Raw genomic sequence first — 27,981 nt, forward strand, 5'->3', positions numbered from 1 at the left:
GCCTCGCTCACTGGAGGGTGTGGGTGACTTGAGTGCCAGGAGAGCTTTGAATAACAGAGAGAGAGGGGAGAAATAAAAGGAATAAGCACCACAAGCCCTCAGTCTTCCAGAAGCAAAGCGAAGACACAGGAATAACCATGCCTGAGCCAGTCCCTGCAGGTATGCAGATACTTTTTGTGAAAGCATAATTCATTGTAATTAGTCTGGAGACTGGGTTTCGGTGCCAGTTTGATGCTTGAATTTGGTTTGGTTGGAGTTTTTAGTTTGTTGCAGTATATTTGCTTGAAATATGTATATGATATATATGAATGTTAGATATTGATGCTCCGCAGAAAGTTTAATTTCTTTTATTTATTTTTTGAAACAGTTCATCTGTTTTGATGTATGTTTGACATCAGTTCATTATGTAGTGCATGGTGAAAACAATGAGAATGAGAAACATATATTTGGCTTTGAAGACTAGATAAGAATACTATAAATGAAAAAAAAAAGATACAGGTGAAAATATAAAAATTTTGCAGCTAAAACAAACCAAATCCTTCAAAATATGACAAAAAAAATATCCAAAAGTCTCAATTACTAATTCCAAAAATGCTGTTCACAGTTGCTAATGTGTAAATCCTAATGCTATTTAAAGTGCAGTTGCCAAACAAGTAGGTAGGTAGCTCATAAAGAGATTTTTTCTCTTTGCCTCCATGTTGTCTGTCTATGAAGAATGTTCAAAAGGCCATAAATAATCACATAGCCAGCTGCTATGATATCATCAGGGTCAGTATGTTCATGACATCAGCTCAGAGAGAGCCATCTTTTTGAGTAAACTGGAAGGCTTCCAGAGGCAGTTGTGGTAAAGTAACTGCAGCAGGTTCACAAGTGAATACTGTTGTTGGTATTTGTGTACTGTGCTGTATGGATGACACAACTTATTTTTTTTATTTATCTCACTTGCTTCATGCACTCAGTTAAAATTAGATCATTGTGATCACTTTTGATAAAACATTTGCAGTGTTATTATTAAAACATTGCTATTACATTATCATGACTTTATTCATATTTTATGACATTTTTCTGGAGTATGACATGGAGGTTTTTTGTGCTTTTTAGCAAAAGCCATCATCAGTAGGCTAATGTAAAGAATCGCATTAAACCTGAAACCTCAGTTCTTATAGAAAAGAGTATAAAATAATTTTTACTCTTAAAAAAACACATCTCTCTCATAAAACTTCACACTTGGCATCTTTGGGTGAATGCGACTTTCTCATAAATAGTTGTCTCCTGTCCTTTGCCCTTATGGCAACATCTGTCCACTTTGACCCAGTGTGGATTTAAATCACTGAACTGACAGGAACCTAATATAAGAGACTGTCATAGTGGAAGAGACTGTTAGTGGTTTTACAGGCCAAGACTGTGGGAAGTGTGTTGAGCCTTTCAAACCCCTCTATCTAATTTTACACTGACTCTCCTGTGATAGTGAATGTGACAGGATTTTCTAGGGTTGTTTGTGCGTTGATCTTAATTCTGCTTTGCACTATCTTAATTTGTCTTTTCCGCATCTGTCCCTGGGCTAAATTTTTTCAAATGATCTAATCTAAGCCGTTTTTATTTTTATCCCAGAAACATAACCAGGCACTACTTCTATTAACCATATACAGGCAAGGGGTTTATCCATGTAATATGGATATGATTCCACTTGCCGAATATCTGCACCACCCACCTCTCTGTCATTCCAAGCCAAACTCAATGGGAGTATGAGGCTCAGATAACCAGCAACTATTAAATTTATAACTCTAAAATCCTCTGACACATTGACAACAATTTAAAAATAACAGTCTTTATTTTCCTGTTACATTAGTTATTTCTGTATTTACACAGCTGAGTTCAAACCTTCTCTGTGCTGCTTCACTAGCAGCCAGAACCCGCCCTCCGCTAACAGCTAAAAATACCCCTGACCTTTACCACTTTGTTTTTTTTTCCTCATAAGTTCATAGAGTTTCACACACCCAGGTGTATCAGGTTTTGCTGTAAGCCTTTCACGGGTCCAGCTGAGATAAATCATTATGTAATCTGTCACTTTCATCCAGAAAGTTCCCTCGTGGTCAGCAGGCCCGACGCTGCCTCCGGAGTGTGATGTAGGCCCAGTGTAGTCAATCAAACACATGACAGTTTTCTACTCAGTCATTAAATGCGATCATATGATTCATGGTCATAATTCCTTTCATCATCGTGACCTGGTGAAACACTATGAGGGCAAGTTGGATTAAAACTGTTCTGGGAAGTTTCTCTGGTTCTCCAACATATGTTATCTTTGGCAGGATACAAAAACCATGACATTAAAAGGATGAAATGATTCATCTTTAATTTGTGAATAGACGACGTTATTAAAAATCACTCTTAAAAGCAAAATCTGTGATCGAAAACCTGTACAGAAAAGCACCATCATCTAAAATCAAACACTGCTCTCACTCCCACATTGACTGACAGGTCTTTAAAACTTTTTTTTTTTAGTTTTTCAAGTTGAAACACAAACTGAAGTTTGTGTTAAAATAACTTGAATTGTTAATTACTTTTCAAAAACATTTGTTTGATTGTTTAATCCCTCTGGCACAGATTTGATAGAAATAGTTCAGTGACATTTATGTACGTTTGCTTATAGCAGATCCGAATCAAACAAGCATTAAATTATGTGTTGCTGAGATATCTTCATAAACTTTGCTGCAGGCTGTCTAGAGACACCAAGAGATCCTTTGCGGTTTGATAAGGTCAGGCCACCTAATACTTTTCTTTATGTCTGGGTCATTACACACACAGTAAATCAGGCTGTCAGTGGTTAACATGGAGAGGTAAACAAACAGTGAGGTGAAGACCTGCAGTACCTAAACTGACCGTGGAAAATATGATACGTAGAGAAAGAACAAACCCCAAAACATAATCACAACTTGTGTTTCCAGAAATAAACTTCAGTGAGGACGAAGATACACAGTGTTTATTACTGCAGGGAGTTTGTTTACATGCACAAAAATAAGGAAGAAAAGAAATAAAGAAACAAACGGGCCCTGAAGAAATGCCCTTTTTCTCCATACAATTACACCCAACAAGCATACCTCGCAAAATCATATTAATTATACATCCACCTCAACTGTAACAACGTTGCCAGTCTCAGAGAGGAAGATCTGAACTGTGAGGAACAGCTGGTCAGAGGTTCATTATCCAGCTTTATCTTAAACTTGTTGAAGATGATCAAGATTCTCACCCCGTGTGGATTGACTTAGCAGATGCTGATGCAGATTTACACTCGGTGCAGGTGTTAAACCCTCTCACAGGGTGTATAAAGTATTAATGCCAAAGACTCTATGTGGTGAGCAGCATCCAGTTTGTATGTCAGCATATTTTCTCATATTTTTATACTGGGAGAGTTATTCTTAGGCTTTCAGTGCTTACAGCACAGAGACTTATTGTAGCTGTTATACAAGTAGCCACTTGGAGTGACTGCAGTACACAAATGTCATTGTAGCTTTAAATACAATTATAATAATAACATATCACCTGGTTGCATGAGGATCCAGGTGAGCCCAGTCTGTCTATACATTGTCGAAGGCTAAAGACAAAACACATACAACACATTTCACATCATGATAATATATTATTTTAAAAGTCAAGTGAATACAATGTAATTTCATGACACCTATTTTAGCAAGAAATTTATGGCAAGCCAGGAGTGAACACTTAAGCAAGCAAGGTCAAGCTGGTTTAGCTATTCAAGGAAACTTGAGAGAACATGGTATGACTTCAGGGAGGTCATAAGACACCATGCCTGGCCTTTTCCAGCTACTGCAGTGACCCCCTAAGAGACGCTCAGGGAGCTGGGTATATTATATGCCTCTATTTCAGTTGAGAATTTCCTTTTACCAGATTTAGGCCTCAACAATTACACCCACAGCGCTCCACACTCAAAAGAAACTGAGCCTCTGTGTTTCTCTGAAGCTCCACAGAAATGAGTCTTGCCAATCAGACATGATGATGTGGTGCATTTATAGAATAAGTGAGTTAGAAAATAAACCTCAATTCACTGCAATGTAGGCAAAGATGTCAGTTCAAATACTTTTCCCAGAGCTTAACAGGAATTTTAAACGTGGTCATTTCTAGAATGTATCCTCTTACCTGTTAGGTAGTATTTTAGATTTATGGGCCAAGATTACTAGCTGCACCATGAAAGCAGATATACCTAACATATGCATTCCTGAAATAATCATTTTATATAATGCAATCAGTTTCAAACAAACATCCAGCTATATATCGTAAACTCTAATTAAATGATATGAAACGTGTTTTAAGAGCCATCATCACTCAAATTCATCTGAGATGTGGGACATCCTAAATGAACATAAACCACATATGTTAATATTTTCTTAATATGGCTAAGTAGACACATATACTGTATGTGATGCAGGTTTCTAATTGGTTTCTTGTTCTGTTTCCTATTTCTCAGCTAAACCGGAGGGGGAGGGTAAGTCAGCTGCTCCACAACATTTGCCTACTGACCTTTTGTGCGCCTTACATTATCACACAGTGACTCGATTATAGCTCTCACATTTTCACTTTTCACTCACATCTCCTGTCAACTGCCTGTGTCAAGCAAACACAGGCTCTGACCCCTGACTGTGTGTAATCAGCACGAACCATCTTCATTTAGGAATTTTACCTTTTGTCTGGATCTTTTTTTTTTTTATTGTTGTAGCCTACGCCAGCATGCTCCTGTATAGTTTTACCTGCAGGCATTTTCACAGAGAATCTGTTGTACGGCCCATTACTTAAGCTGTTTACTCTCTTTAAATTATGCAATAACAGAGATGGCACAGTGAGAAAAATGCTTTGGTTTCCACAAGTCATACTGAAGTGTGGTCATGTGACACTGGTCTGGATTTTAATGTGTTACACACTGATACAACCTATTTGCTCAGCTGTTAGAGTCACTTTAATATGTCTTTTCCAAATGGGTTACCATGGTATTGCTTTTCATTTGCTACTGTATGTCTAACATAAATCCACTAATTTTAGCCCCAGAAGAGCCAGCTGAAGAGGGTGAGGGACAATCAATGGTTTTGTTTTTTTTAAACTATATTACTATTTCTTTTTTGTGATTTTGAGTGATCTGGTGCACTCCCATGGTGTTAAATATGTGACATGGAGTGAGTTTGGGTTGAACTAAGTGTTGAAAAAATGCATTTTGCACTAATCAGCCAGGGTAATTATCTAAACAATACAGAACAAGTGGTCTTGCTAAAGATAATAAGTTGAGCAATTGCCGAGTCAAGAAGATAGGCCTACCAGTCAATCACATGATATGAGACAACATGAAGCTGCTGAAGGGTGTAATGCAATTATTATGCCACTTTGAATCAGCGTGTTTGCATTCCTCAGCTAGCCCACAGCATGTGTTAGCTCAAACTATGTCCAGAGTGTGTTGTAAAAGACTTTCTCATTGTGTTCCTCCTGTACGCCCTGCACTCCGCACATGTCTGAACTATATGTCACAGCATCATTTTTCTTTCTGTTGTGTTTTAATGTCAAGTCTTACAGTGATTCATGTTCTTGTTTTCTTTTTTGGCACTGAAAAGAAACCCTTTGAGTTTTGTGGCATGCATACTTTTGGATTGTAGAAAGAAGATCCATATGTATGAAGCACACAAGACAGGCTATCTATGTGGATTTTTATAATGCACACTGATCGACTGCAACTGGGTGTATTTTCCACATCTGTGATCTCTGATTCTCACAGTGACCTTTGGTTAACATTTTACTGTGGGCATGTGAAGTGTGAGGAAATATCTGCAAGTGTTCTTGGCTCATGTGTTTTTATGAGTTTACTCAGCTGTTGTTTTGTCTCTGCGATATTCCCAACTTTAATGTCGTCCACGTCCCATCATCCTTCTGTTTTCAATCATTTAACCATGGTTTTTATTTGCCCAGCCAATCTGCAGCCAGAGGAAGATGGTAGGCACCTCCTTAGCATCAGAGAATAACACTCACCTTCTACTCATTTTTTTTTCTCAGCTTCTTCAATTATGACAAATATAGTGAATAATCACAGCATATATGGGGACTTGAGCTAATTTTCATTCATTTTCTTTAGATGCACCCCCCGCAGATGGAGGTAAGGCAGAATCCTGAACACTGAATGCTCTGGTTTAATGTGTCCGTCTAAAGACTCTACTTAATGTATTCACGTACGAGTGCATACATGTGATACACTGTGTGGAACCTGTGACAGTACCTGCATGACTCTTGTATGTTTGTTTTTTTTGTTTGTTTCATAGATCTTTCAGGTTGGTCTCAGGTGGCCTGCATAATATTTTGTATTTTTGTAAAACCTGTAAAATACATAAATCTATATAATTAGTGTTTTTTATTCAAATACAATCAATATGTGAGGGGTTACGTCAGTGGTTACTAATGCTGCTTTGACATGGATAATAGATAATAGGATTATGCATTTAATGTTGAATGCCTTGTGTTGTTTTCCATCATTGGACTGATATATACATATACTGTAGAGGTATATGGTACCTTGGTTTGGTTTTACAGCACTGTATGTGTAGCATACGGCTTTTTAATTTACTGTTGTATTTACAAGTACAGTATTCTGCTACGTTCTGGTCTCTGTGTCTTTATATTGTTAGCAGTTTATGTATTTTTATGTGTTGTGTTTATCTGCGTATTTATTTCTGCATGCAGTAACCCTGAACCCTGTTCAAAGGAAAACATTTCAACTTGTGAATGCTAGTTGGATTGGATTTTGGTGATTTTATTTATTTATTTATTTTTTTAGAGATCAGATGTGAGGCGCATGATGTTTCTGTTTCATGTTTGTTTATTGGTCTCTGTTGCATCTGTCTTCTTGTGGAACAACAAGCCTTTGCTTCTCAGCAGCTTTTTTTCAGTTTTGTTTGCTTCCTTGTCTGCAGCAGATTCAGATGGTGATGGGGATGGTAAGAAAAGAGCGACATTTAAATTGACATGTCTGTTTACTTTTGCCCCTCTGAAAGTATGATTTGAGTTTTTATGTTGTGTATAATTTTACTATTATGTGCTGGTCAAGATGTCACATAATATATGAAGTGTTAAGTGGGCCTGGGTCTATTTTTATTATTTGAAATAATTTTCATCACTTCACTTTGGACTGATTTTTATAGTTTAAAAACTGGACATTTACCAAACTCCATAGTTGTATGTAAACCTTCCTTGGCTAGAAAACAAGGTTCCTATTTTGTGACTTCACCGTCACCAAAAATGAAGTAACATTTATCACAAAGGTTTTAATAGTGCCCCTCAGGCTGCCTGGTCAAATTGTTTTAAAAAAACAAAGATTTAAAGTATGAAATGCATCATAAACATGCAGGGTGTGTGGTAGTGTTCATATCTCTCTGATCCCATGGAAAGCCGCCTCAGAGCTTCTTGCCACACCTCAGGCCTACAACTCACCAGATCCACAGCTGTGACAAAGAGAAGACAACAACCTGACCGTGTTGGTCCCGTTGTTAATTTAGTGTGTGATATCCTCGGCTCATTCACCTGCTCCGTTCACTATCTTTGGTATGTGTTGATGCTGGCAGACAACTCACTCACAAATGATGCTGTTTATGTTCTTTCAGCAATTCAGAATTTGTTTCTCCATGTGAGGAGTGCTGCCTGTCCATCTGTGACCTATGAGACCAGCTCTCTTTTGCTTTCTGTCCCTCTGGCAATTTAAACAATGAGAGTGAAAACACAGCTGTGATTCATATGTAACAGTCATCGTGTAACAATGGCAGCTGTTGCTTACATCAACTGATGTGATGACACTTTTATCAGTGCTTCTCAACTTAACACGAAGCTGCCCCAGGAAACTGCAAGGAGAGCTCAAGTTATCCAAGAAATCTTAGTCAGCACATCAAACTTGACGCCTTTAAACTGCACAAGTTCATGTCTCATCCTTTATCTGATGCCTCAAGGCCTGTAGGTTGTCTACTTATTACACCTTGGTTGTGTATCATGGCCATCGGTATGATTCATAAGTCAACACTCAAGTTTTACAAGTGAAATTCAAGAGCTGTTATTCACGTTTCAAAGCTGCCGCTGTCTGCCATGGTCTTTCAGGGGCGAAGCTTCCAGAGTGATGATTTGGAAGTCGACTCTTTTTGGACCGACTAGCAGTTGATTGGATGGAGAAATGCTATGGAAGTGCCAAGGCTTCAGGGAGTTGAAAGCTGATATTTCCTTGTGCTGCCCTTCAGATGTATTGGAAAAATACTACTATAAATACTAAATACTACTTTGCCTGAGGGGGGGTAACCCACTTATCACATAAGGGTTCCTGGGATAAGGAAACACCTGGGTGAGCGTAACCAATGGCTTTTGTGCCAGCTGAGCAGTCCAAAATCCTGTCCATAATAATACAGCACACATGATCACATGTTGTGTGCTCTGTTGGTCTCTATGGTGACCTTACCACATGGCCTGGTTGGCCAAAGTGTCCGTCTTTGGTTACTTCCTTTTTTGGCTACTTGGCCAGTGTGGCGAGACGTGGCTGATGGACTTGGGGGTATGCAGATGAGAAGTGGATAGTAAGAGACTCCTCCAAAGGTGGCATTGCTGCTTTGTGTCCTCACAACAAGGCTGCTATCTTGGGGAAGTTGGCGGCTCAGCTGAAATTTGCCCTGAAATATGGCCTGCTGAGCCAAGTGAAGGGTCAAACAGCAAGGTGAGGTCATTAAATGTTAACTTTGGTTACTGCCCTAGAAGTCACTTCAATAAATTCCTCGGGGAATGGGTCCTGTGCTGCCAGTTGTACCATCCCTGTTTATCTCCTCTTAGCATTTATGAGTGCACAGCTCATCGTCCCTCTTGCCGGTCATGACTGCCCATCACTGAATGTGGCACTCAAGCTCGCAAGCCCGTCCTGCTGTTGCATCAGTCAATACTTTCAGCCATGTGCCTGCTACAGTTCTCTTGAACGTATAGCATTCTGTCCACAAACAAGCTATTTGTAGCATATGCTAGCTTTACATAGTGAAGTCATTTGCTTTTCATTCGGTTGCATGGCTACCAAGCTAGGCTCAGTCCACAGGCAGCAGCTGAGGCATGGTCATATGGAAACCTGAGGAGATGGTCTCAGCCTAGTTCTGATGCCAGAACATCCATATCCAATTTTAGCCTATGGAAACTAACTCATACAAGGACTAGTCTGCCATTTTCCACAATTTTGTAAAATCATGGTTTTTTTTTTTCCTTTCAAGCTTGCTGGAGAGAAAAGAGCTTTGAGGCATCAAAAAGAGATTGGGCGCAAAACAAAGTGCTTAATGGATTTATCAACTCTAAGAAATTGGAAAAGAAGCTAGGGTCAGACAAAAAAGCTGTATCTGAAACTTAAATAAGTATGCAGAACCTACAGATGCACAAAATGAAAAAATGGAGATGCAGCTGTTGTCTCCTGGGGGAGTTTGTGAATAAAAGGTTGGTGTGCAGGAACTACTGTTGGGATATAGTTTTAATTACAAAGAATCACAACCACACTGTGTAGTTTTGACTTTATACACAGTTGCCATTGTTTTTGGTTTGATTTTTCATGTCTACCATTTGTTTGACCCCCCAGTCCTAACTCAGAGTAGGTGGTATTGTGGTATTGCACCACACTGAGTTTGATATCAGTGCGTCTATGAGAGTGGAACTTCTGTGTGGGACGTGTTTATCATACCAAGGCTGTTTAAAGCCATACCCATGGGGGTATAGTGTTGGGGGGGTTATCATCACTTGGCCAACTGCTGACTGTTTTGGGGCACTTGCACCAGTATTGCTTATGAGTGTTAGCAGGAAGTTGCTGCCAATTTCTTAGAGGAAAATCCTGCCATGGAAACCTTTTGAATGTTATAAGAGCAAAATGTGCAGACTGCCTAGAGTTAAATTAGTCTCACTGTATCTTGGGAGAGGAATGCAACAAACTTACAAATACAAATTATAAAATTCACAACATGTCAATGCTCTCAACAAAATAATAATCAACAAGTTACACTTCAGTGGTTTATTTAGGCGGCCTGGGGTACACATGCTCTGTATCGGCTGAAGTAATTGCCTCCTTTGTAAGACGCAGTCTTGCAAGATCAGTCCAAGAGAAGTAATCAAGGTAATTTCAAACAATAATTTAACTCAGGTTTGGTGATTAAAAGTGCATTAATCAACACATTTGATCACTTTCTGTTTTGATTGATAACTGTCATGTCTTACCTTCACGAGCAAATCTTCAGTTTTGTTTGCATTTCACTGTGTGGTGTATTAATGTAATAATTCTACAGAATAATCATTCTGTAATTGCAGTTCATTTGCCTTGTTTTACCTTCATGGATTTGCACTGACCTATGGTACAGTATAACAGCTGATTGTTATACTTCCATAAGTTAAACTGGGGTATTTGTTTTTCCCAGCTCAGACAAACCATGCAGACGAGGGTAAGGGCGAGCTGAAGGCACAGTGCGGGACTGTGGCAATCCACTGCATGCAAATGTTATGAAATGTGGATGTATGCATCCTAAGTGTTGTTATGTGTTAGTCAAATATCAAGCTCACTGAAGATGTCATGTTTCTAGAGTGGTTCTGGTGGTATATATGGTTGGTATATGGTTGATTAATAAATGGATTGGATCTAACTGGGCCAGATATAGACTGAGAGATTTTTTTGAACACATAAAACTAAGCAGGGAATTGTGCTGTATTGTATGACTTTACTGAGGCAAAAATGTGCATTGGTTACAGATTTTAATGGTAAACTTTTGATATACGTAGAAAGCACTGATGTATGAAGGCCAACAGATGCTCTTGCTAAAGGATTTATACTTAGCACAGAGAGAGTTCATTAACACATTCTGGCCCTTCTAATTGGTAATGATACTTTGCTGTAGAGATTAAATATCACTGGAACTTCTGCTTGCATGAATACACGAAACACATCCATGCTGCCCTCTTGTCCTTGGATGTGTTTTGAGCAACAGAGTTCAGCTGAATTCTTTTTCCCTCTTCCATGTGAACAAATCACAAAATAAAAAATAAAAAAAAAGAAAGAAAAAAAGATGAGTGACTTAGACTTTTATCTGTTATGAGTGGGGGAAGAGAAACCCCATCGCTGCTCTGGCAGTGAGTAAGAGAAAACAGCAGTTCTGGCCAATAAATGTGGATAAAGTACAGCACAGTAAGTGTCCTGTTGCCCATAGCAGTGGCAGTGCTGAGAAATCTTGGTGAAATCATTTGTCCTCTACTTTTATTGCTGTTTTTTTAACCTTTAACAAACCACAAAACAATAGCACATAAGTGTTACCAGTATTATCAGTGGTGACAATTTGACAAATTACAATGATAGACTGATGTCAGTGGATGTTCATATGGAGTTGGACTCAATATATTTGTAATTAGTCAAGAAGAATTAACTGTGTAGTAGGAAGTAATGACATTCATGATAAGCAAGACGAATACATACATTAAGAAGAGAAGCAAACATTGCAATTATACAGTGGCTTTTGATATATAGTTGTGAGATAGCTTTATGCTAATTTGTGATTTCACTGAAGGTTTGTTGATTATGACTTAAAGCCAGAGATAAGCAAGTGACTGTAACAGTATGTTTTGAATGTTCGCAGAATCTGTAGAACGTCTCTCTTTTAGTCATTTAGCCAACATGCCACTGGTTTATCATTTTGTGGCTGTAATGTGTCACATGTCCTACTGTATGTGCACAGCCTGTGTGTGCGGGTGTGATTCAAACTTTCCTGTAGTTGTACACAGAAACGTCCAAGCACTGCACTCTGTCCCTTGCACTTCAGTTTACTGCACACTGTGGATGTTACCAATGTCATGTCCGGGCTGAATCCATCAGGACTGATTTCAAAATTGCCAGTTCAAGTGAATTCATTTTATTCTTTCTCCTTCTTTTCAGAGCCTGGGTCGACTGAGCTCACTGGGCTTTTCGTTGAGAAGCCTCCGGATTATGTAGTTGCTGTCACAGGTAGGAAACGCCGCGGATGAAGAATTGTCACGATAGAAGTATATCAATCCACACAGTGTAACGTGATAAAGTTATATGAGTTCATTGTTGTTTGTGAATGGCAGGAACGGATGTGACTTTCATAGCCAAGGTTGACTCCACCAACCTGACAAGGAAACCCACCATGAAATGGCTGAAGGGCAAGTGGCTGGACCTTGGCAGCAAGGCTGGGAAACATATGCAGTTCAAGGAAACCTATGACAGAAATACTAAGGTGTGTGCGTGTGTGTGAGAGAGAGAGCTAGGCCTGCGCAATGTGATCCTCTTCTTTCAGAAATAATTAACTAAATAATTAAGTAATATTTTCTCCCCAAGATCTACACTTATGAAATGAAGATCATCAAAGTGGTTGCTGGAGATGCTGGCGGCTACAGGTGCGAGGTGACATCCAAAGACAAGTGTGACAGCTCCACCTTTGAGATCTCTGTTGAGGGTGAGTGAAAGCGGACTCTGGCCCTCTGGGGCTGACACAGATTCCATACATGCTGATGTTTTGATCTGATCCAGGCCTGATTTGCGTTCTCTGCAACTTCTCTCGTTACAGCTGCACAACAGGAGGGGCAGGAGGATATTTTGTCTGCCTTCAAGAGAGCGTGAGTGCATTGGGATTTGTGTTTCAGCCTGTCTCAGTAGTCTGTGCGCGCATGTGCAAATACACAAGAGGGAAAATGTATACATGGACTATTTATAGTATTTTGTGTGTTTGTGTGTGTGTGTTTGTGTGTCTGTGAAAGTGTCTTTCAGAACATGCAGTATGTAACAGCATGGTAAATTTAATATTGGGTTATTTCAGAAGGTAGGCCTGACCTCAGTTACACAGTAGGTGTCTGTTTCCATACACACAGGGATGCTGGGGAGGATGAGGGAGATCTGGATTTCAGTGCTCTGCTAAAAGCCACTAAGAGGTGAGAAGCTACATGTTACTGATTATCAAGCACACAGTATGATTGTGTCCTTCAAAAACATCCGTTATTGCACCTCCAGTCCTATTTGCAAATGCACCCCTTTTCCCTGACTGACAGGAAAAAGAAACCCGAGAAAGTGGAACCAGACATAGATGTGTGGGAATTACTTAAGAATGCCGACCCAAGCCAGTATGAGAAAATCGCCTTTGAATATGGCATCACTGACCTGAGGGGCATGCTGAAACGTCTGAAAAAGATGAAAAAGGTCGAGCCCAAGCATAGTGAGGGTAAGTCGCATCAGGCGAGGGGTAGAGGGAGGGGAAGACGTCGAGGAGCATCTGAAATGAACTGGGATGTGAGATTTCACCTCAGGAGAGGTGGAGAGGGAGGGATAGCAGGGATGAGAGGCAGGCAGGAGGCAAGGCCTAACGAAACTGGACAGAGAAAATAAGAGAAGGAGAGTTTATCATGAACTGATGTTGTTCATTCTTTTTTTCTTCCCTCTTTGTTTGCAACCCCAGCTTTCCTAAAGAAGCTTGAATCTTGCTACTCTGTGGATAAAGGCAAGAAGATCGTCTTGAGATGTGAGGTGGTTGATCCCAACTCCCAGGTGAAATGGCTGAAGAATGGCCAGGAGATCAAACCCTCAGCCAAGTACATGTTTAAAAGCACACACACACACACACACACACACACACATTAGGCCCCTTGCAGGGTATTTGCCTAATTAGACAGCAGTGTTGGGCTGTATCATATTAATCATCAAGCTCAGATGGACTTGATGGGCAGTGCTTTAAAATATCAAGTTAAAATTATCTCTGCCACAAAGCCGTACTCTGAAACGATGCTGCCATCAACACGTTTTATTTTTAGGACAGTCATAAGCAGCCTCACTGTGGGCTAAGCAATTTGGACTGCCATGACATTGTATGCCCCATGTGGACTAATACAGGTTAAAAGACCAGGACAAAGACCTCCATTTCTACATTTAAAGGTCTTAATGTGAAAAAAACTCAATGGCCCAGATAAAAACTGAAATGGAGAAAGTGGGTCTGTCTTTTCTGTCAAATTATTGACAAAATCATCTATTTTCAAACTTTAAATTAAACATAAGAGGTTTGTTAGATTCAGAGAGATTATTTTGAAAGGTGTTTGTACTAAAAACATACCTCGATAAAAGAAGTCTGTTTGATCCATAGACTGTGTGGTTTGACATTCGACCTGTCTGTCACTTTTCAAGGTATGTCATGGAGGCCAGCGGGAATGTCAGAACACTGACCATCAATAAGACAACCCTGGCTGATGATGCTGCATATGAGTGCGTGATTGGCGAGGACAAGTGTTTCACAGAGGTGTTCGTCAAAGGTGCTCTATCTATTTTTTTTTTTTTTTTTATCTGCAGTAAAAATCTGAGATTACAGCAAAGACTAATTTGCATTCAGTTTCAAGTAAACTCATGAATTTTGTTGTCTCCCACTTGCTGTATCCAGAGCCCCCTGTGACCATCACCAAGCTGATGGATGACTATCATGTGGTTGTGGGAGAGAGAGTGGAGTTTGAGATCGAGGTGTCGGAGGAGGGTGCCCACGTCATGTGGTCAGTAGATATCGCAGTACTTGGCATAATAGGATCAACCTAGCTTGACTCAGCGTCAGTCCCTGCCAGAACCCAATTAAACTACTTCCTGTTCTTCAAGCAGAAGAAAGTCTGTCTGGTATCTGATGTGCTGTATGCATCATACTTTTGAGTTGCATAATATTTAATCACTTGGCTCCTTGTTTCGAAATACGACATCATCTACATGCATAATTATAAGCATCAACCTGCTCTTAAAAATGTACCGCTTGGTTGTAAGAGTCATGATTGATTTGTACGTTTATGCCATACATCACTGCAGTAGACAGACTTGTGTTTCATGTAAAATCAAATCAACCTGAAATGTATTATCTCCTAAGGAGATCTGGGACATGTTAAATTGAATCTGAAGTCCTGCCCTGAATGCTGAGTAGCTTGGAAAGTCAAATCGACTAACAAATGTAAAGCTTCATTTCTTGATTTCACTTCTTTGTTTTTTATGTGGTCTTGATATTTTTAATTGTTCGTGAGGTCTTTTCTTTCAATGTGCCTTTACACGTATAAATAAAGGCTGAAAGAACAAATAAATCAGTTAGCATGCTATGTGCTAGCAGCAATTAATGCAAAACGATATAAGGGGTGAAAATTCTCAAAGGTGATGCAAGATGTGTGTGTAGGATTTTATTTCATGGATACATAAGTATCCTTTTTTTTTTTGATAATTTCTCATTGGTGTATGCAAAGCCCATTCATAGCACTCAGTGAATGGTGGAAATGTGAATGTGGCTGGTAAATTCACATCAGACACAGGCTTACTGTTCTGATTTGAAATATTTAGCAGTGACATCTTTCAAAGAGAGATGCTCATTTCATATTCATTCCCAGGTTCTTTGAGGATATAGAGCTTCACAGGGACAAAGATACCAAGTATCGCTTCAAGAAGGATGGAAAGAAGCACACACTCGTCATCCAGGAGGCTACGCTGGATGACATCGGAATGTACCATGCCTGGACAAATGGGGGGCATACCAAAGGAGAGCTGGAGGTGGAAGGTACCACTGGACAATATAATGAACTCAATAAATAAATGATAATAATAAGGATTTTGTTTATTTTAGCTGATTTAAAAAAAAAGAAAGAAAAGAATACTAATGGAAGATTTAACACCAGTGGAGATGTTGTGTTTCAGATAGACTATTTTTAGTCTGGCTTTTCTGTCATTTACGTGTATGTTGTTCAGGCCTGAGGAAGCAGCCGAATTAACTGCTGGCCCAAGGGCTTAACGCCTCTCTTTGTAAACAAACTAACAGCTCATGGCAGTGGGTGGCAGGATGCTGCCATCATGAACTTTATCCTCCCTCTCCCCATACCTTTACTCACTCCTGTGGTTTCCAATGTCTTATTCAGAGAAAGAACTGGAGGTGTTGCAGGACATTGCTGATCTGACAGTGAAGGCAACAGACCAGGCTGTGTTCAAGTGCGAGGTGTCTGATGAAAAGGTCACAGGAAAGTGGTTCAAAGATGGAGTGGAGGTCCTGCCAAGCGACCGCATCAAGATGTCTCACATTGGAAGGTACGAACGCATGCACGCTATAGAAAAATATTAAAACATAAAAATATTTCATGAGGCACATGTTTCCCCCTCATCATATCCTCTCTGTTGCTTGTTTCAGGTTTCACCGGCTGACTATTAATGATGTGAAGCCAGAGGATGCTGGAGACTACACATTTATTCCTGATGGTTACGCTCTGTCGCTTTCTGCCAAACTCAACTTCCTGGGTGAGGAAGACAGAATGATAACAGAGGGGCTATTGTGGATGCATTAATCATCAGCAGCTTGCATAATATTGTCAACTCTTTTCTTCTCTCAAAACAGAAATTAAGATCGACTATGTGCCGAGACAAGGTAGGTAGCCTTGAATTACCTCAGGTTACAAATATTAAAAACTTTTTGATCTTGTGTCTAGTTCATGTCAGGAGAAATCATCTCTCTCTCTCTCTCTCTCTCTCTCTCCCTCTCTTTGACCAGATCCTCCAAAGATCCACCTGGACACCACTGGAAACATGGTCTCCCAAAACACTATCATTGTGGTGGCGGGCAACAAGCTCCGACTGGATGTGGAGATCACAGGAGAGCCAGCACCCACTGTTGTCTGGTCAAAGGGAGATAAGGTAAGGTTATGATGAGGGTGTTTATGTCCACTCTGCTTGTTTGCTTCCTAAAAAGGAGGAGAAACAAAAGGGCGAGGAACCAGGCCAGACAGTACAAAACAGGAGGGGCCATCACATTTACTACCATACGTCCATGCTCATGGAAAGTCAGCAGGATATCTAGTTAACCTGTCATTTTCGTGCCCACAGGCAGTTAAGGGCACAGGGGTACAGGAAAAGAGACTACCCCTGATATTTTTGGTCCAAGAACCAAAATCCTAGAAGCAGGATATGACTGTTCCCCAGAGGAACCTCTTCTTATTTTACCCTAATATCACACCTGTCTGTCACCTTAACAGCCCAACTGCTGCCAAAGTCAAAGTAAGCCACAACAATTTCCTGTTTGTTAGCCAATCACAGAGAATGAAGGCCGTGTAAGGGTGGAGTCCAGGAAAGACCTGAGCTGCTTCGTCATAGAGGGGGCAGAGAGGGACGATGAGGGCAACTACACCATCTGTGTCACCAACCCTGCTGGAGAGGACAAGGCTGTGCTGTTTGTGAAGATTGTGGGTGAGTGAATACTTTAAAGTGAAATATCAGCAGGTTTATCACTTCTCAGCTATCCTATCTACTGTATTTGAACATTTTCTGATGTGTGTTGAAACTAATTGTAATCTTATTTTAGATGTGCCTGACCCCCCTGAGCATGTCAAATGTGTATCTGTGGGAGAGGACTGTGCCAACATCGTTTGGGAGGCTCCTAAATTTGATGGCGGTGCACCAATTAAGGGTAAACAATGTTTTTTTTCTCTCCACCTTTTTATACTTATCTTGACATTTTAGCATATGGAACATATATTACATTTTTTTTAAAAAAAGGGTTATGTTTAAATTTGTCTTGAATAATTATTCTGCCCATCTTTGTTCTCACTGTGTTTTTACCTCATCAGGTTATCTCATGGAGAGGAAGAAGAAAGGTTCCTCCAGATGGACAAAGCTCAACTTTGATGTATATGAGTCGACTACATATGAGGCTAAGAGAATGATTGAGGGAGTTTTATATGAGATGAGAGTTTTTGCTGTCAACAGCATTGGCATGTCTCAGCCAAGTCTCACCTCCAAACCCTTCATGCCCATTGGTACGTGTCACAGCCATCTCTACTTGCTCTTTCTCAGCTTCTGCCTGTCCTTCCCTTTGTGCATCACCCATCTTCCATCAGTGAGTCTCCTGAGTCTGTCTTTCTGTCACCCTCAGCCCCGACTAGTGAGCCAACGCGTCTGACAGTGAATGACGTGACAGACAGCACATGCAGCCTGAAGTGGCTCGCCCCAGAGAGGATTGGCGCTGGAGGCCTGGATGGCTACACTATTGAATACTGCAAGGAAGGAGGTGACAAGACCATACATTACGCCTATGATATAATAATCTGAACATTTGTCGACGGTTTAAAACCATTTAAAACCATATAATATACACTCACAATGAAAATATATAAAACCAGAACAAAAACACAACGAGATTCAGATCCCACTCACTGTGATTTACTGCATGTAATTCTATTTTATACTGCAGACACTGAGTGGGTGGTGGCAAACAAGGACCTTTGTGAGAGACAGGGATACGTGGTGCGTGGCCTCCCCGTGGGAGAAAAGATCAACTTCAGGGTGGTGGCGGTAAACATCGCTGGACGCAGTCTTCCTGCCACACTGGCACAGCCCGTCACCATCCGTGAGATTGTTGGTGAGTCACTCAGGTTTATTTGGGAACGGCTAAAAAAGGTTGTTTTTTTTTCTGTATTTATTATAGGCTCTTGATTTATGCTGTTTCATAAAGAGTGTTTCACTGAGATGTCTCCTGTTTTAACGGGACGTCTGTTTCCACTTTAGAACATCCAAAGATCCGCCTCCCTCGTGATCTGAGAACAAAGTACATCAGGAAAGTAGGAGAAAAGGTCAACCTGACCATCCCCTTCCAGGTTAGAAATGCTGTATTAGCTCACACTAGAATACATGATAAAATAATAAAATGACTCATCATTAGTGGGAACATTTTGGGAAAATAAGGAGAGGGAGCAGCAAAATGTCCAAGGCCTTCATTTCTTGCAAGAGTGTGCCCTGATGTTACAGGTCGTTCCAGTGCTTATTAGTGAGCTGGGGGAATTAGGGGCACTCTACAACAAAATGAAACACTGTATCTGTGAAGTAACTGTAATGACTGAATGAATCAGTTCCTCTTCATGACCCATCTCACGCTAATGGACAGGACAGATCCCGAAACATTTCTCTCTTAGTGTTTCTGTTTCCATTTTGCCTCAAACTATAAATAGAAAGAGTTACTGATATTAATAATATAAAATAACTTTTTTTTTTTAATTAAATGTCACATATGTTAAAAACAACTTGGAGCAATTCAACTGTATTCTCAACAAAGGATCTTGCTTTTGTCTCGTAGGGTAAGCCACGCCCTGTCGCAACCTGGTACAAAGACGGTCAACCCCTTGACCCCAAAATGGTCAACGTCCGTAACTCAAACGTGGACTCCATCCTCTTCATCCGCTCAGCTGAGAGGGAGCACTCTGGAACATATGAGCTGGTTCTCCAGATTGAGAACTTGGAGGACAGAGCCACTATTCAAATCAGGATTGTTGGTACGGCTGGTCAAGACTCTCAGTGACTTATTTCAATGAGAATTTTTCATTTAGGAAAGAAAATGACACCTGGGATGGACTAAAATGTGACACTGGTGTTTAATTCAAACAGACAAGCCTGGTCCTCCAGTGAATGTAAAGGTGACAGATGTCTGGGGCTTCAATGCAGCACTGGAGTGGGAACCCCCGAAGGACGATGGCAACTGTGAGATCACTGGATACACCATCCAGAAGGCCGACATGAAGACCAAGGTGAGAGAGGGAGAAGGGGTGAGGGTTCAAACCTTGAGCACCCCAACAGTTACCTACCTGCATATTCTGAATGCGCAACTTGTGGTCTTTAAGTTTTTAACTAGGGCTGTCAGCATTAACGCGTTAATCATGATGAGATTAAGGAGCAAGCATAAGGCGTTTTTTTCTTTTAAACGGCCAAAGATTTTTTATTTCACACCGTCACTGGTGCTGTTGCCAAAGATGCTAGAGTGCTAAGTTCTAGAATCTTTGGCTGCTACTATTTTGAGCCTTTGACGTACCCGTACTTCACAGACACTTCCTACTAAGATTTTACATAGCGGAGCAAGATATTTCATGGCAAGTCATGTCTATGGGAACAAAAGGGGGACGGTTCCGGTCAGCACAAAGGGGCGTGTCAGGAGACCTAAAGTGTTTAAATCCAATGTCTGATTCAACGTTGATCAAATGAGTTGGGAAATAAAAACATAACTTACCCAGAGCTTGTCCACGGATAAATAAATGATCAGATCTTCATAATCACATGTCAGACATGCTAACGTTAGTTACTACTTCAGACAGGCTGACGGTTATGTGTTGCGGTTAACTATTGAAATTCAGCGATTAATCACTGTTATGAAAAAATTAATTGCAGCCTGATTTTTAACATTATAATTTCACTTTTTTTGTCACTCTGCAGGATTGGTACACCGTTTACGAACACAACAGAAGGACAAACTGCACAGCCTCAGATCTGGTCATGGGCAATGAATACATGTTCCGCATCTACAGTGAAAACCTCTGCGGCCTGAGCGAGGAGCCGCGCATGAGCAAGAACACGGCTAAAATTTCCAAGACAGGTGTGTATGTGTGTGTATATATATATATATATATATATATATATATATATACATATACACACACACACACACAGTATGTGGAGGTTGTGGATGTTTGTGTGTGTGAGCCACCTTTCTGCTCTGATGTATTGGGGTTAACTATGTTTGCATGTCCACCCACTCTTCTCAATAGGCCTGGAATTGAAAACAAAGCCCTACAAGGAGAAAGACATGAACTGTGTGCCTAAGTTTACTCAGCCCTTGGTTGACAGATCTGTAGTGGCCGGTTACAGCACTGCCATCAGCTGCGCCGTCAAAGGCTTCCCCAAGGTAAACGTGCTTGTTAAAATAGCCTTTGGTGCCTGATTCACAGGAGGAGGCAGACAGTGCCACTTGTTATAAGCAAATCAAGATCTGACGTCTGCAGTAAGGCGCACAGAGCTCCTTACAGAAGCAGCCCGACACAAAGCACAGAGAGAAAACACAAAATCTGCTTCATCATATCTAAGACATTTTATTGCCCCTGATTTTTTACATAAAATATTTTTACTTTTCTGTATTTTAGCCTAAGATTATCTGGATGAAGAACAAAATGATCATCGGTGAGGATCCCAAGTACTTGATGCAGAACAACCAAGGAGTGCTGACCCTCAACATTCGTAAGCCAAGCACCTTTGACGGGGGCAAATACTCCTGCATGGCTGTCAATGAGCTGGGCAAGGATGAAGTGGAGTGCAAGCTGGACATCCGAGGTGAGGACAGAGGCACAGAGACGGCTACAAGGCTGGGACATGGGTGGGGGGAGGAGGGGGGAGGAGTCTTTGTAATTTGAAGACTCTGAAGTCTGTCTATGCTGAACACAGATGATGATAAGATGCTTATTTTTGATTAAGTTATAGACGCTCAAAGCTAAAAGTTGACTGCGTTTATGATGACAGCTTCAAATAATTGCACTGTGAATATGAACATAAAGATAACTCAGAACTTACCAAAATATATTACACCACATAACTTATTTCAACACAACACTCATCTTCTGTCTCTTTATTCCACAGTTGCCACAGACCCGGACAAGAAGTGAGAAACCGAACAGCAAAGAATGTGAAATAATATGAACCAAACAGTGAATGAACAGTGAATGTTACTATGTAGAGTTCACACTGTCAAGAGTGAATCAAATAAAATGTAGTAATGCCTGTAATCCATTTTTTTTTTCGCTGTTAAGTTCTTTCCACAAAATTCTAGTCATCCAAACATACTTCATAGTAGCAGAGGAAAAAAAACTCACGAACCTCCCACACACACACCCAGTCAGGATCTAAATTATCAAAATACATGGCACATTATTATTATTAGAGCTGTTTCCACAGCTGAGAAGCACCTTTTAGTATTTTTGGCACAGTTCTCTGCATTACACCTCCCTGGAGTAGTGGCCTCTCCTCCTGTGGATTGCCACTCCGATGCTGAACAACAGCGCCACTGCCAGGAGACCCACAGCCACTGCAAGAGCTGTTATGACACCTGTGGGAGAGGACGAACCCTGTTTAGGTACAAGTGAATATGGAACATTTGGAAGATTTCCAAAAGCCCTGATATTTTTAAATCAGACGGTCTGTGCTGAAAATCCCCCACACTGGTCCCCAAAGTGCATACAGGGATAAACATATTGCAGTGAAGCATTGGCATTGCCAGAGTATGTTTTGAAATAGGAGCAGTGAGAATGAGAATAGGCAAAAATCTTCTTCACCTGTGCCTGACCATTTAGTCCTAAACCCGCACTCAACCTCCCAGTCCTCTGCCGCCACGTCCCGCACCAGCTCTTTGAACAAGGACAAAGGGCAGGGGTTGATCCCGTTGCATCCTGGCACAGGGTTGGGATATGGTTCGTGCCTGGAGTCATTACGGTAATACAGCTCCAGAGAATAGGACCTGAGGGATTATTAGGATGAATACAATGACATGAAACACAATTATGGTAAGTGTTATGTAAATCTGGTTTCTATCATGTGCTAATTTGGCCATTCCAGTCCTGGAGCTCTGCCAGATTCTCAACGAATGGAAAAGGAAAATAGAAATGTTGAACGGTTTGGTGCAGCTGATCAGTGGAATTCAGTTTCTCAACATGTGGTGGTGTGTTTTGGCCGACTAGTGTGCTTAAATATGCAAAGAGAAGAGTGCATGAGGTGACGTTAGAGGGACATCATTACCCATCATACTCCTGGTAGAACTCAAAGAGCTGACAGGCAGCGTAAGGAGGGAGAAGGCCGTTGTACACGTCTAGAGCCGCCTGGAGGGTGATGAGTGTGGAGTCATGCTGGAATGAGAGGCACACATCATGGCAACAAAGAGATGAGCAGATACAGTATGTGAGACAAATTGTAAATGTGGTTACTCTATGTGCACAAACGCCGAACTTACAGCTGAGTACATAATGAATTTAAGAGCGCTCCCTTGCTCTACAGCCCTGGAGAAATTCCTCAGGATGGCATTCAGCAGGACCCCTGGTAAATTACCACAGTGTCAACAGTGCAAATGTAATTTTCCCAGATATCAACACAATCCTTTTGACCTTGTTGAGCATCTTGTCTTAGCACTGCAATCATTTATGTCATTAGCTCGTATGTGCTAATATGCCTTTGAGAAACCCGCCCCACCACTTTACACTGTCTGAGGCATAAACAAAGCCTCAGCCAGCAGTCACAACATCAGATACAGAGATTTTTTTTTTTTTTTGCTGTAATAACATTTTTGACAGTGCCTTTAAATGAATTGCCTCTAATGTGAATCCCCACCTCCTGAGAGCCTGGCCTTCTCTTTTCGCTTGTGGCTGAGGATGCTGTACATGACCTCAAAGGATGCTATGCTCCTCAGGGTGTCCAGAACGTCTTGGGTGGCCCAGCGTGGGAGAGTCAAGTTATGAATCCTCTGCGAAAGAGAATAACATTCATTACCCGGCATCACGCTAATAATCACATTACACAACACATGAATCACAACAGCCGGTTTAAATGGCTGTATTTCATCATTTCTATTATCCTGGCTATTTTTAGCAGCAGTCTGAAGATAACAGATGCTCATTTTGTAAGTGTGAATGAGCGTATTCAACCTGGCCTAGAATCCACCCATCTCATAATGCTTTAATTATCATTTCAATATGTTGTCCTATTCATGTCTTACTGTATGTATAAAAATTATTTCCCCACACACCCACCGCCTCCGCATCCCTCTGCAGATGTGTTGAGGAAAGCTCCTCTCCCTTTTTCTCTTTGACTCTCTCTGCTGTGCAGCTGCTGTTTGTATCAGTAATTGAGACACGTGTAAAAATGCAGAATATGAGCAATATAAGTGTTTCATGTGTGTTTATGTGCTTGCTGTGAAATATCAAGTATACCTGACAGTTTAGAGTGTCATAGACCCTCCATATTTTTTTGCCAACCAGTTTGGACACAGGGTAGCCAGTGTGGTTGGACAGTCCCTCCACAAAGTGCTGCATGGTGAAGAAAAGAAACAGAACACAGGATGAAGCTCAAGGGAACACAACACTTTAATTACACTTTTTATGAACAGCATTAAACTTTTTATCTGGTTGTTTTTGCAGGTGTGCTGATAAAATACCTCTTATTTGGTGTTTACGATCCAAATTTGCAGACATTATCTGCTTGATTTAACAAATTAATATAGTTTAGTGATGTAGTGATTGTTGTAAGTTCACCCTTTAGTCAGACAATACAATAAAAAAAAAAAATGGCACCATTTTGGTTCTTGCATGTAACTTGCAGGTACTGTGCCTCCAGCAGAGGGTGTGAAAATTCAGTCCAGGAGACCCCGTACTGATCTCCAACACCACCTTAATAGGCAGCACATGGGACCCTGTTTAATTAAAACCTTTTCATTGTAATTCTTAATCTAATTCAATCCAGCCGTTAATTAGTGTCTCCGAGAATGTGAGAGAAATTGCGCTGTTCAGCTTTTTGCAGGCACTGGAGTCACCGTGCCTGAGAAAATCACTGAGAGGACATGATGTCTACAGCATAAGTAACACGTCCACTGGAGGTGCTGATAACATTGGCACCAACAACTGTGAAGTATATATTTCACTGTTTTTACAGATATGTGTCTTTCACAGTGTTTGTTGATCTACAAATGGAGGCACGGAGAGGCAGAGAAGATGCAGCGAAGGTGAGGAAAATATTATTCGCAGCAAACTTTGGTTATATAATTCTGATGATATAAAACAACAGAGGCACAAGCACGTTTTCAGTGGTTAACAGGCACATGACTCATGGAAAAGTGATGTTTAACACAAACTGTGCTGTTAGCAGAACGTTTGCGTCACTGAACAGATGCTGAGAATGAGCGTCTTTACAGTGACTGGATCCTTTCAGGGGTTTGTCTCACCTGGTGAGTCCTCAGAAACCTCTGGTAAGGCTCACTCTCAAAGGTCTCCGTCATCAGCGCTCTGAACCTTGGACAGTCTTTGCCTGGAGACTTCAACAGCTTGAGAAATCAGAAACAACAGCACAACATCAGTGGAAATGATGCACATTTACTGCAGGTACCGCAATTCCTCTGGGCACAATTCTGTGTTCATTTCACACTTTAAAAGCTGCGAGGAGAGAGTCAAATTAACTTGTACAAGTTTCTTTTCAGCTGTGTACAGCTGCTGTGTGAAAGGAAATATTTATATGGCTCAGCAGCCCACCTTATCCTGAGCCCTGGGGATGGTGTGCACTGGAATAGGCCGCCACAGTAACTGGGGCATGATGGGAGGCAGGCGTCTGGTTGGGGGAAACATCCCAGCGAGGCAGGCCTGGGCACTCATAAGAGTGCGGTCGTAGTCAGTGCTCCGAACATATAACTGTTAGAAACGGGGAGGAAATGTGGTGTTAAAATGCATCCAAGTGTTGGTACCCCACTTGACACTGACACCACTGTGGGACACACAGGCTAAAAAGGATTGCATTTGCACCCGCAAAGTGGAAATGCATATAATTTTTTATTCAATAAAGATGCAAAATAAATGCACCGAGCAAAGCCGAAGTGTATCATGAGTGAGCTGTATTTATCCCAAGTTAACTGAGGTATTCCCTTAACATGAGGCCGAGGGGAGTCAGAAAAGATCCAAATGGATGAGGGAGGGAGGGGGGAAAAAATCCGTCTTGCTGTGATCTCTTCTGACATCAGCCTTCGCTCGTCTATATCTCTCTGTCACCCTGTGTCAGGTTTTTGCACACAGTAAATCACGCTGATAAGGTTGGATGTTCCTGTGATGCTGAGGATGCTTATCCCCCCCCCCCCCCTTCCTCCTTTTGTCAAATTAAAACAGACATGGCAGTGCAGGGAAATGCACGGTACAAGTTGACAGAGACTTGGGCAACAAATCGCCAGCGACAGATACTGAGAAGAGTTGTTATTTTTGTGGTAATTGTGTGTGATTTAAAAGAGGGGGGAAAAGAACTGAATGCAAGGATGGAAAGAGAAAGGGGGGATGGGGCACTGGAAGAGAGAGTGAGAGAAAAAAGGAAGACAGTGAGTTTAAAAAAAAAAAAAGGGAAAAGAAAAATAAAACAGGCAGCAAAAGAAAACGGAAATCCTGTCTTTGTAATGACAGTATGCTGAGCATGCAGCCCAGGGGCATGCTGTACTAACATGCTGCCATCTGCACTGTACATGGAACAAGATTACCCAACATGTTACAGCATATTACAAGGCCATGCCTGTGATATCACCATTATGACTCATGCTCATTAAGTTAGTGTGTTTACAGCGATTACAGTCTATTGCTGGCCACACATGAACTTGATTTCACATGTCGGACTGAGGGCACCCATGACAACAAGATTAAGTGACACTGTAACACACAGGGGAATTCAGCTAATTAAAGCCAGAGGTAAAATAAAAAAAAAAAATCACACACATATGAATATATTGTATGCGCACACAAATACACTAACCTCTTTATTGTCGTAGTCTTCACTGAGAAAGTTTCCATAGCGCCTCCTGAGAAACCTGCCCAGCTCAAACTGTTGTTTCATGCCCAGCTGAAAGGAAAATTGCCATAGCTGTTAACTTATTTAATCTATTTTTTGTAAAATCGGACCTTTTTGCTGAAGATTTGGCAGGTTTAAGGTCAGATTCAACTTATTTACATTAAATAACAAAATAACAAACTTCTGCAGGGCTTCCAGGATCCCAAAATAATAAGTCTACTCACTGTAAACTGGCTAATTACCTGTGAGCTGAACATCGTCACAGTGGGATGGAGTTTCATATAAACTCTATAGAGATTCTCCTCCATCTCAAGAATTATTAGAAACTGATTTTATGACAGGGCAAATGGAATATACTGCGGCTTTTGACACCACATAAGAGCTCAGCACAAAAGGAGCTTATATCTCCATTGTACTTATTCTGTAAGTCCCCCTCTGTGAGTCAAATTCTCGATAAAGTTTTATTTCTATTTCACATTTTTTTGACTATTGACTGGTGACATGTTCAGTGCGTCACCCTAGTTCATGCTAGGATAGGTACAAAGATACTATAAAGTCCTAAAAGCTCTTTGTATTTGTTTGTTTTGTTTTGTTTGCCAAATCTTGCTTGACAAAATAATAACTGCACATGCACAGAGAAATACCCAGTACCTCCGTCAACTGTCCGAAGCCCTGAGCCCACACTTCCTCCCCATGAGGATCCCTGGGATATGACTCAATGGGCGATCGATCCCCATGTCGGATAACCTTAAAAGTCATAACAGATTATGTCACTTGGATGCAGATGTCACGCTGCTGTGCCAGCCATTACACTGTGTACTTAGGAGAAAAAAAACAACCCACGACCTGAGTCAGAAATAGAAACCTAGGATCTCTTCACAGAAGAGTCATTTTGATGATGTCATGAAGACACAAACGCTGGAGCTGCTCTCAACCTGAGGCCTCACTTTCTGGGCAGTGACATGACGCACAGGTTGATTTAACTGATCCACTCCTGTTAGTACCGCAGTGATTTGAACGCATTGGTGGAAGACCACAAGAAAAAACAGGCCACAATGTCAAGTCAACAAAGTCATGGTTCACTTTTAGAGATAATTATCATTTTGATGCCAAACACTTTCTGCTGGATTTAACACTCAACTGAACTTGAACTGTTAACAATTATTTTTATTTCAATTATATTTTGTTAAAAATTTAATTTAATTTAATTTAATTTAATTTAATTTAATTTAATTTAATTTAATTGAATTTAAGAAATTACTCTGAAGTATAAAAGTACTCATTATGCAAACAGCTTTTGTAACATTATAATGTACTACTCATTACTGATTATTACATATTCATTCACGTGCAGCAGTTTTATGTTATAGAAGGTCAAGTTCAAAGTAATTTGAAATACCAATTTGAAATACAGCGTTCAGTATGAAATGTAGTGAAGTAAAAGTATAAAAGGGCAAATTACAGCAGATAAAAAACAAACACAACCTGAGTTGAGACTATTAAAGTTCCATGACTAGATATCAAGTATTAAACCTAATGCTGACTTTAGTTGCTGTAAATGCTAAATGTCAGACTATACC

The 27,981-nt window shown here is 40.7% G+C and overlaps 2 protein-coding genes across 23 annotated transcripts in view; one reads left to right on the plus strand and one right to left on the minus strand.

Annotated features, from left to right (window-relative positions):
* mybpc2b (myosin binding protein Cb) lies at positions 1-21,612 on the plus strand. Of its 19 annotated transcripts, none has more exons than XM_071462381.1 (33): positions 106-159; positions 4,484-4,501; positions 5,053-5,076; positions 5,965-5,988; positions 6,128-6,148; positions 6,960-6,983; positions 10,452-10,475; positions 11,954-12,022; positions 12,127-12,275; positions 12,377-12,494; positions 12,606-12,654; positions 12,907-12,966; positions 13,084-13,253; positions 13,488-13,620; positions 14,207-14,331; positions 14,457-14,562; positions 15,427-15,593; positions 15,949-16,114; positions 16,215-16,321; positions 16,419-16,448; positions 16,572-16,714; positions 17,104-17,263; positions 17,379-17,483; positions 17,644-17,832; positions 17,949-18,083; positions 18,267-18,434; positions 18,581-18,669; positions 19,146-19,341; positions 19,454-19,593; positions 20,273-20,432; positions 20,605-20,741; positions 20,977-21,163; positions 21,467-21,612. In XM_071462381.1, the coding sequence occupies exons 1-33, from the start codon at positions 138-140 to the stop codon at positions 21,490-21,492; spliced, it is 3,441 nt and encodes a 1,146-aa protein (XP_071318482.1). In that variant the 5' UTR covers positions 106-137; the 3' UTR covers positions 21,493-21,612. The 19 variants fall into 19 exon arrangements, with proteins under 19 accessions (XP_071318487.1, XP_071318496.1, XP_071318482.1 ...); XM_071462382.1 differs by having other exon boundaries at positions 6,963-6,983; XM_071462386.1 differs by lacking the exon at positions 10,452-10,475 and having other exon boundaries at positions 1-159; positions 6,963-6,983.
* Positions 20,910-27,981, minus strand: part of LOC139608527 (testicular acid phosphatase homolog) — an 8,187-nt gene continuing 1,115 nt past the window's right edge. The window contains exons 3-13 of one of the 4 annotated variants that reach the window (XM_071462404.1): positions 27,053-27,148; positions 26,366-26,452; positions 25,114-25,269; positions 24,810-24,908; positions 23,803-23,898; positions 23,204-23,336; positions 22,830-22,912; positions 22,619-22,725; positions 22,159-22,340; positions 21,793-21,932; positions 21,077-21,195 (exon numbers count right to left, since the gene is read on the minus strand). In XM_071462404.1, the coding sequence (XP_071318505.1) occupies positions 21,823-21,932; positions 22,159-22,340; positions 22,619-22,725; positions 22,830-22,912; positions 23,204-23,336; positions 23,803-23,898; positions 24,810-24,908; positions 25,114-25,269; positions 26,366-26,452; positions 27,053-27,148 (1,149 nt within the window). In that variant the 3' untranslated portion in view covers positions 21,077-21,195; positions 21,793-21,822. Of the gene's footprint in view, positions 21,933-22,158; positions 22,341-22,618; positions 22,726-22,829; positions 22,913-23,203; positions 23,337-23,802; positions 23,899-24,809; positions 24,909-25,113; positions 25,270-26,365; positions 26,453-27,052; positions 27,149-27,981 lie in introns of all 4 variants that reach the window. The other 3 variants (XM_071462403.1, XM_071462401.1, XM_071462402.1) reach the window with 3 other exon arrangements.

The sequence above is a fragment of the Trachinotus anak genome, unplaced genomic scaffold, assembly GCF_046630095.1.
Source record: "Trachinotus anak isolate AG129_WGS33_773 ecotype Australia unplaced genomic scaffold, CSIRO_AGI_Tana_v1 ptg000025l, whole genome shotgun sequence".
Taxonomy (NCBI): Eukaryota; Metazoa; Chordata; class Actinopteri; order Carangiformes; family Carangidae; genus Trachinotus; species Trachinotus anak.

Bases quoted from the DNA above. Each gene is read 5' to 3' on its own strand.
- mybpc2b (XM_071462381.1), top strand. From the start codon at position 138: ATGCCTGAGCCAGTCCCTGCAG. The intron at 10,476-11,953 runs GTAAGGGCGAGC...CCTTCTTTTCAG, and splicing joins GACAAACCATGCAGACGAGG to AGCCTGGGTCGACTGAGCTC. The intron at 17,484-17,643 runs GTAAACAATGTT...TTACCTCATCAG, and splicing joins TGGCGGTGCACCAATTAAGG to GTTATCTCATGGAGAGGAAG.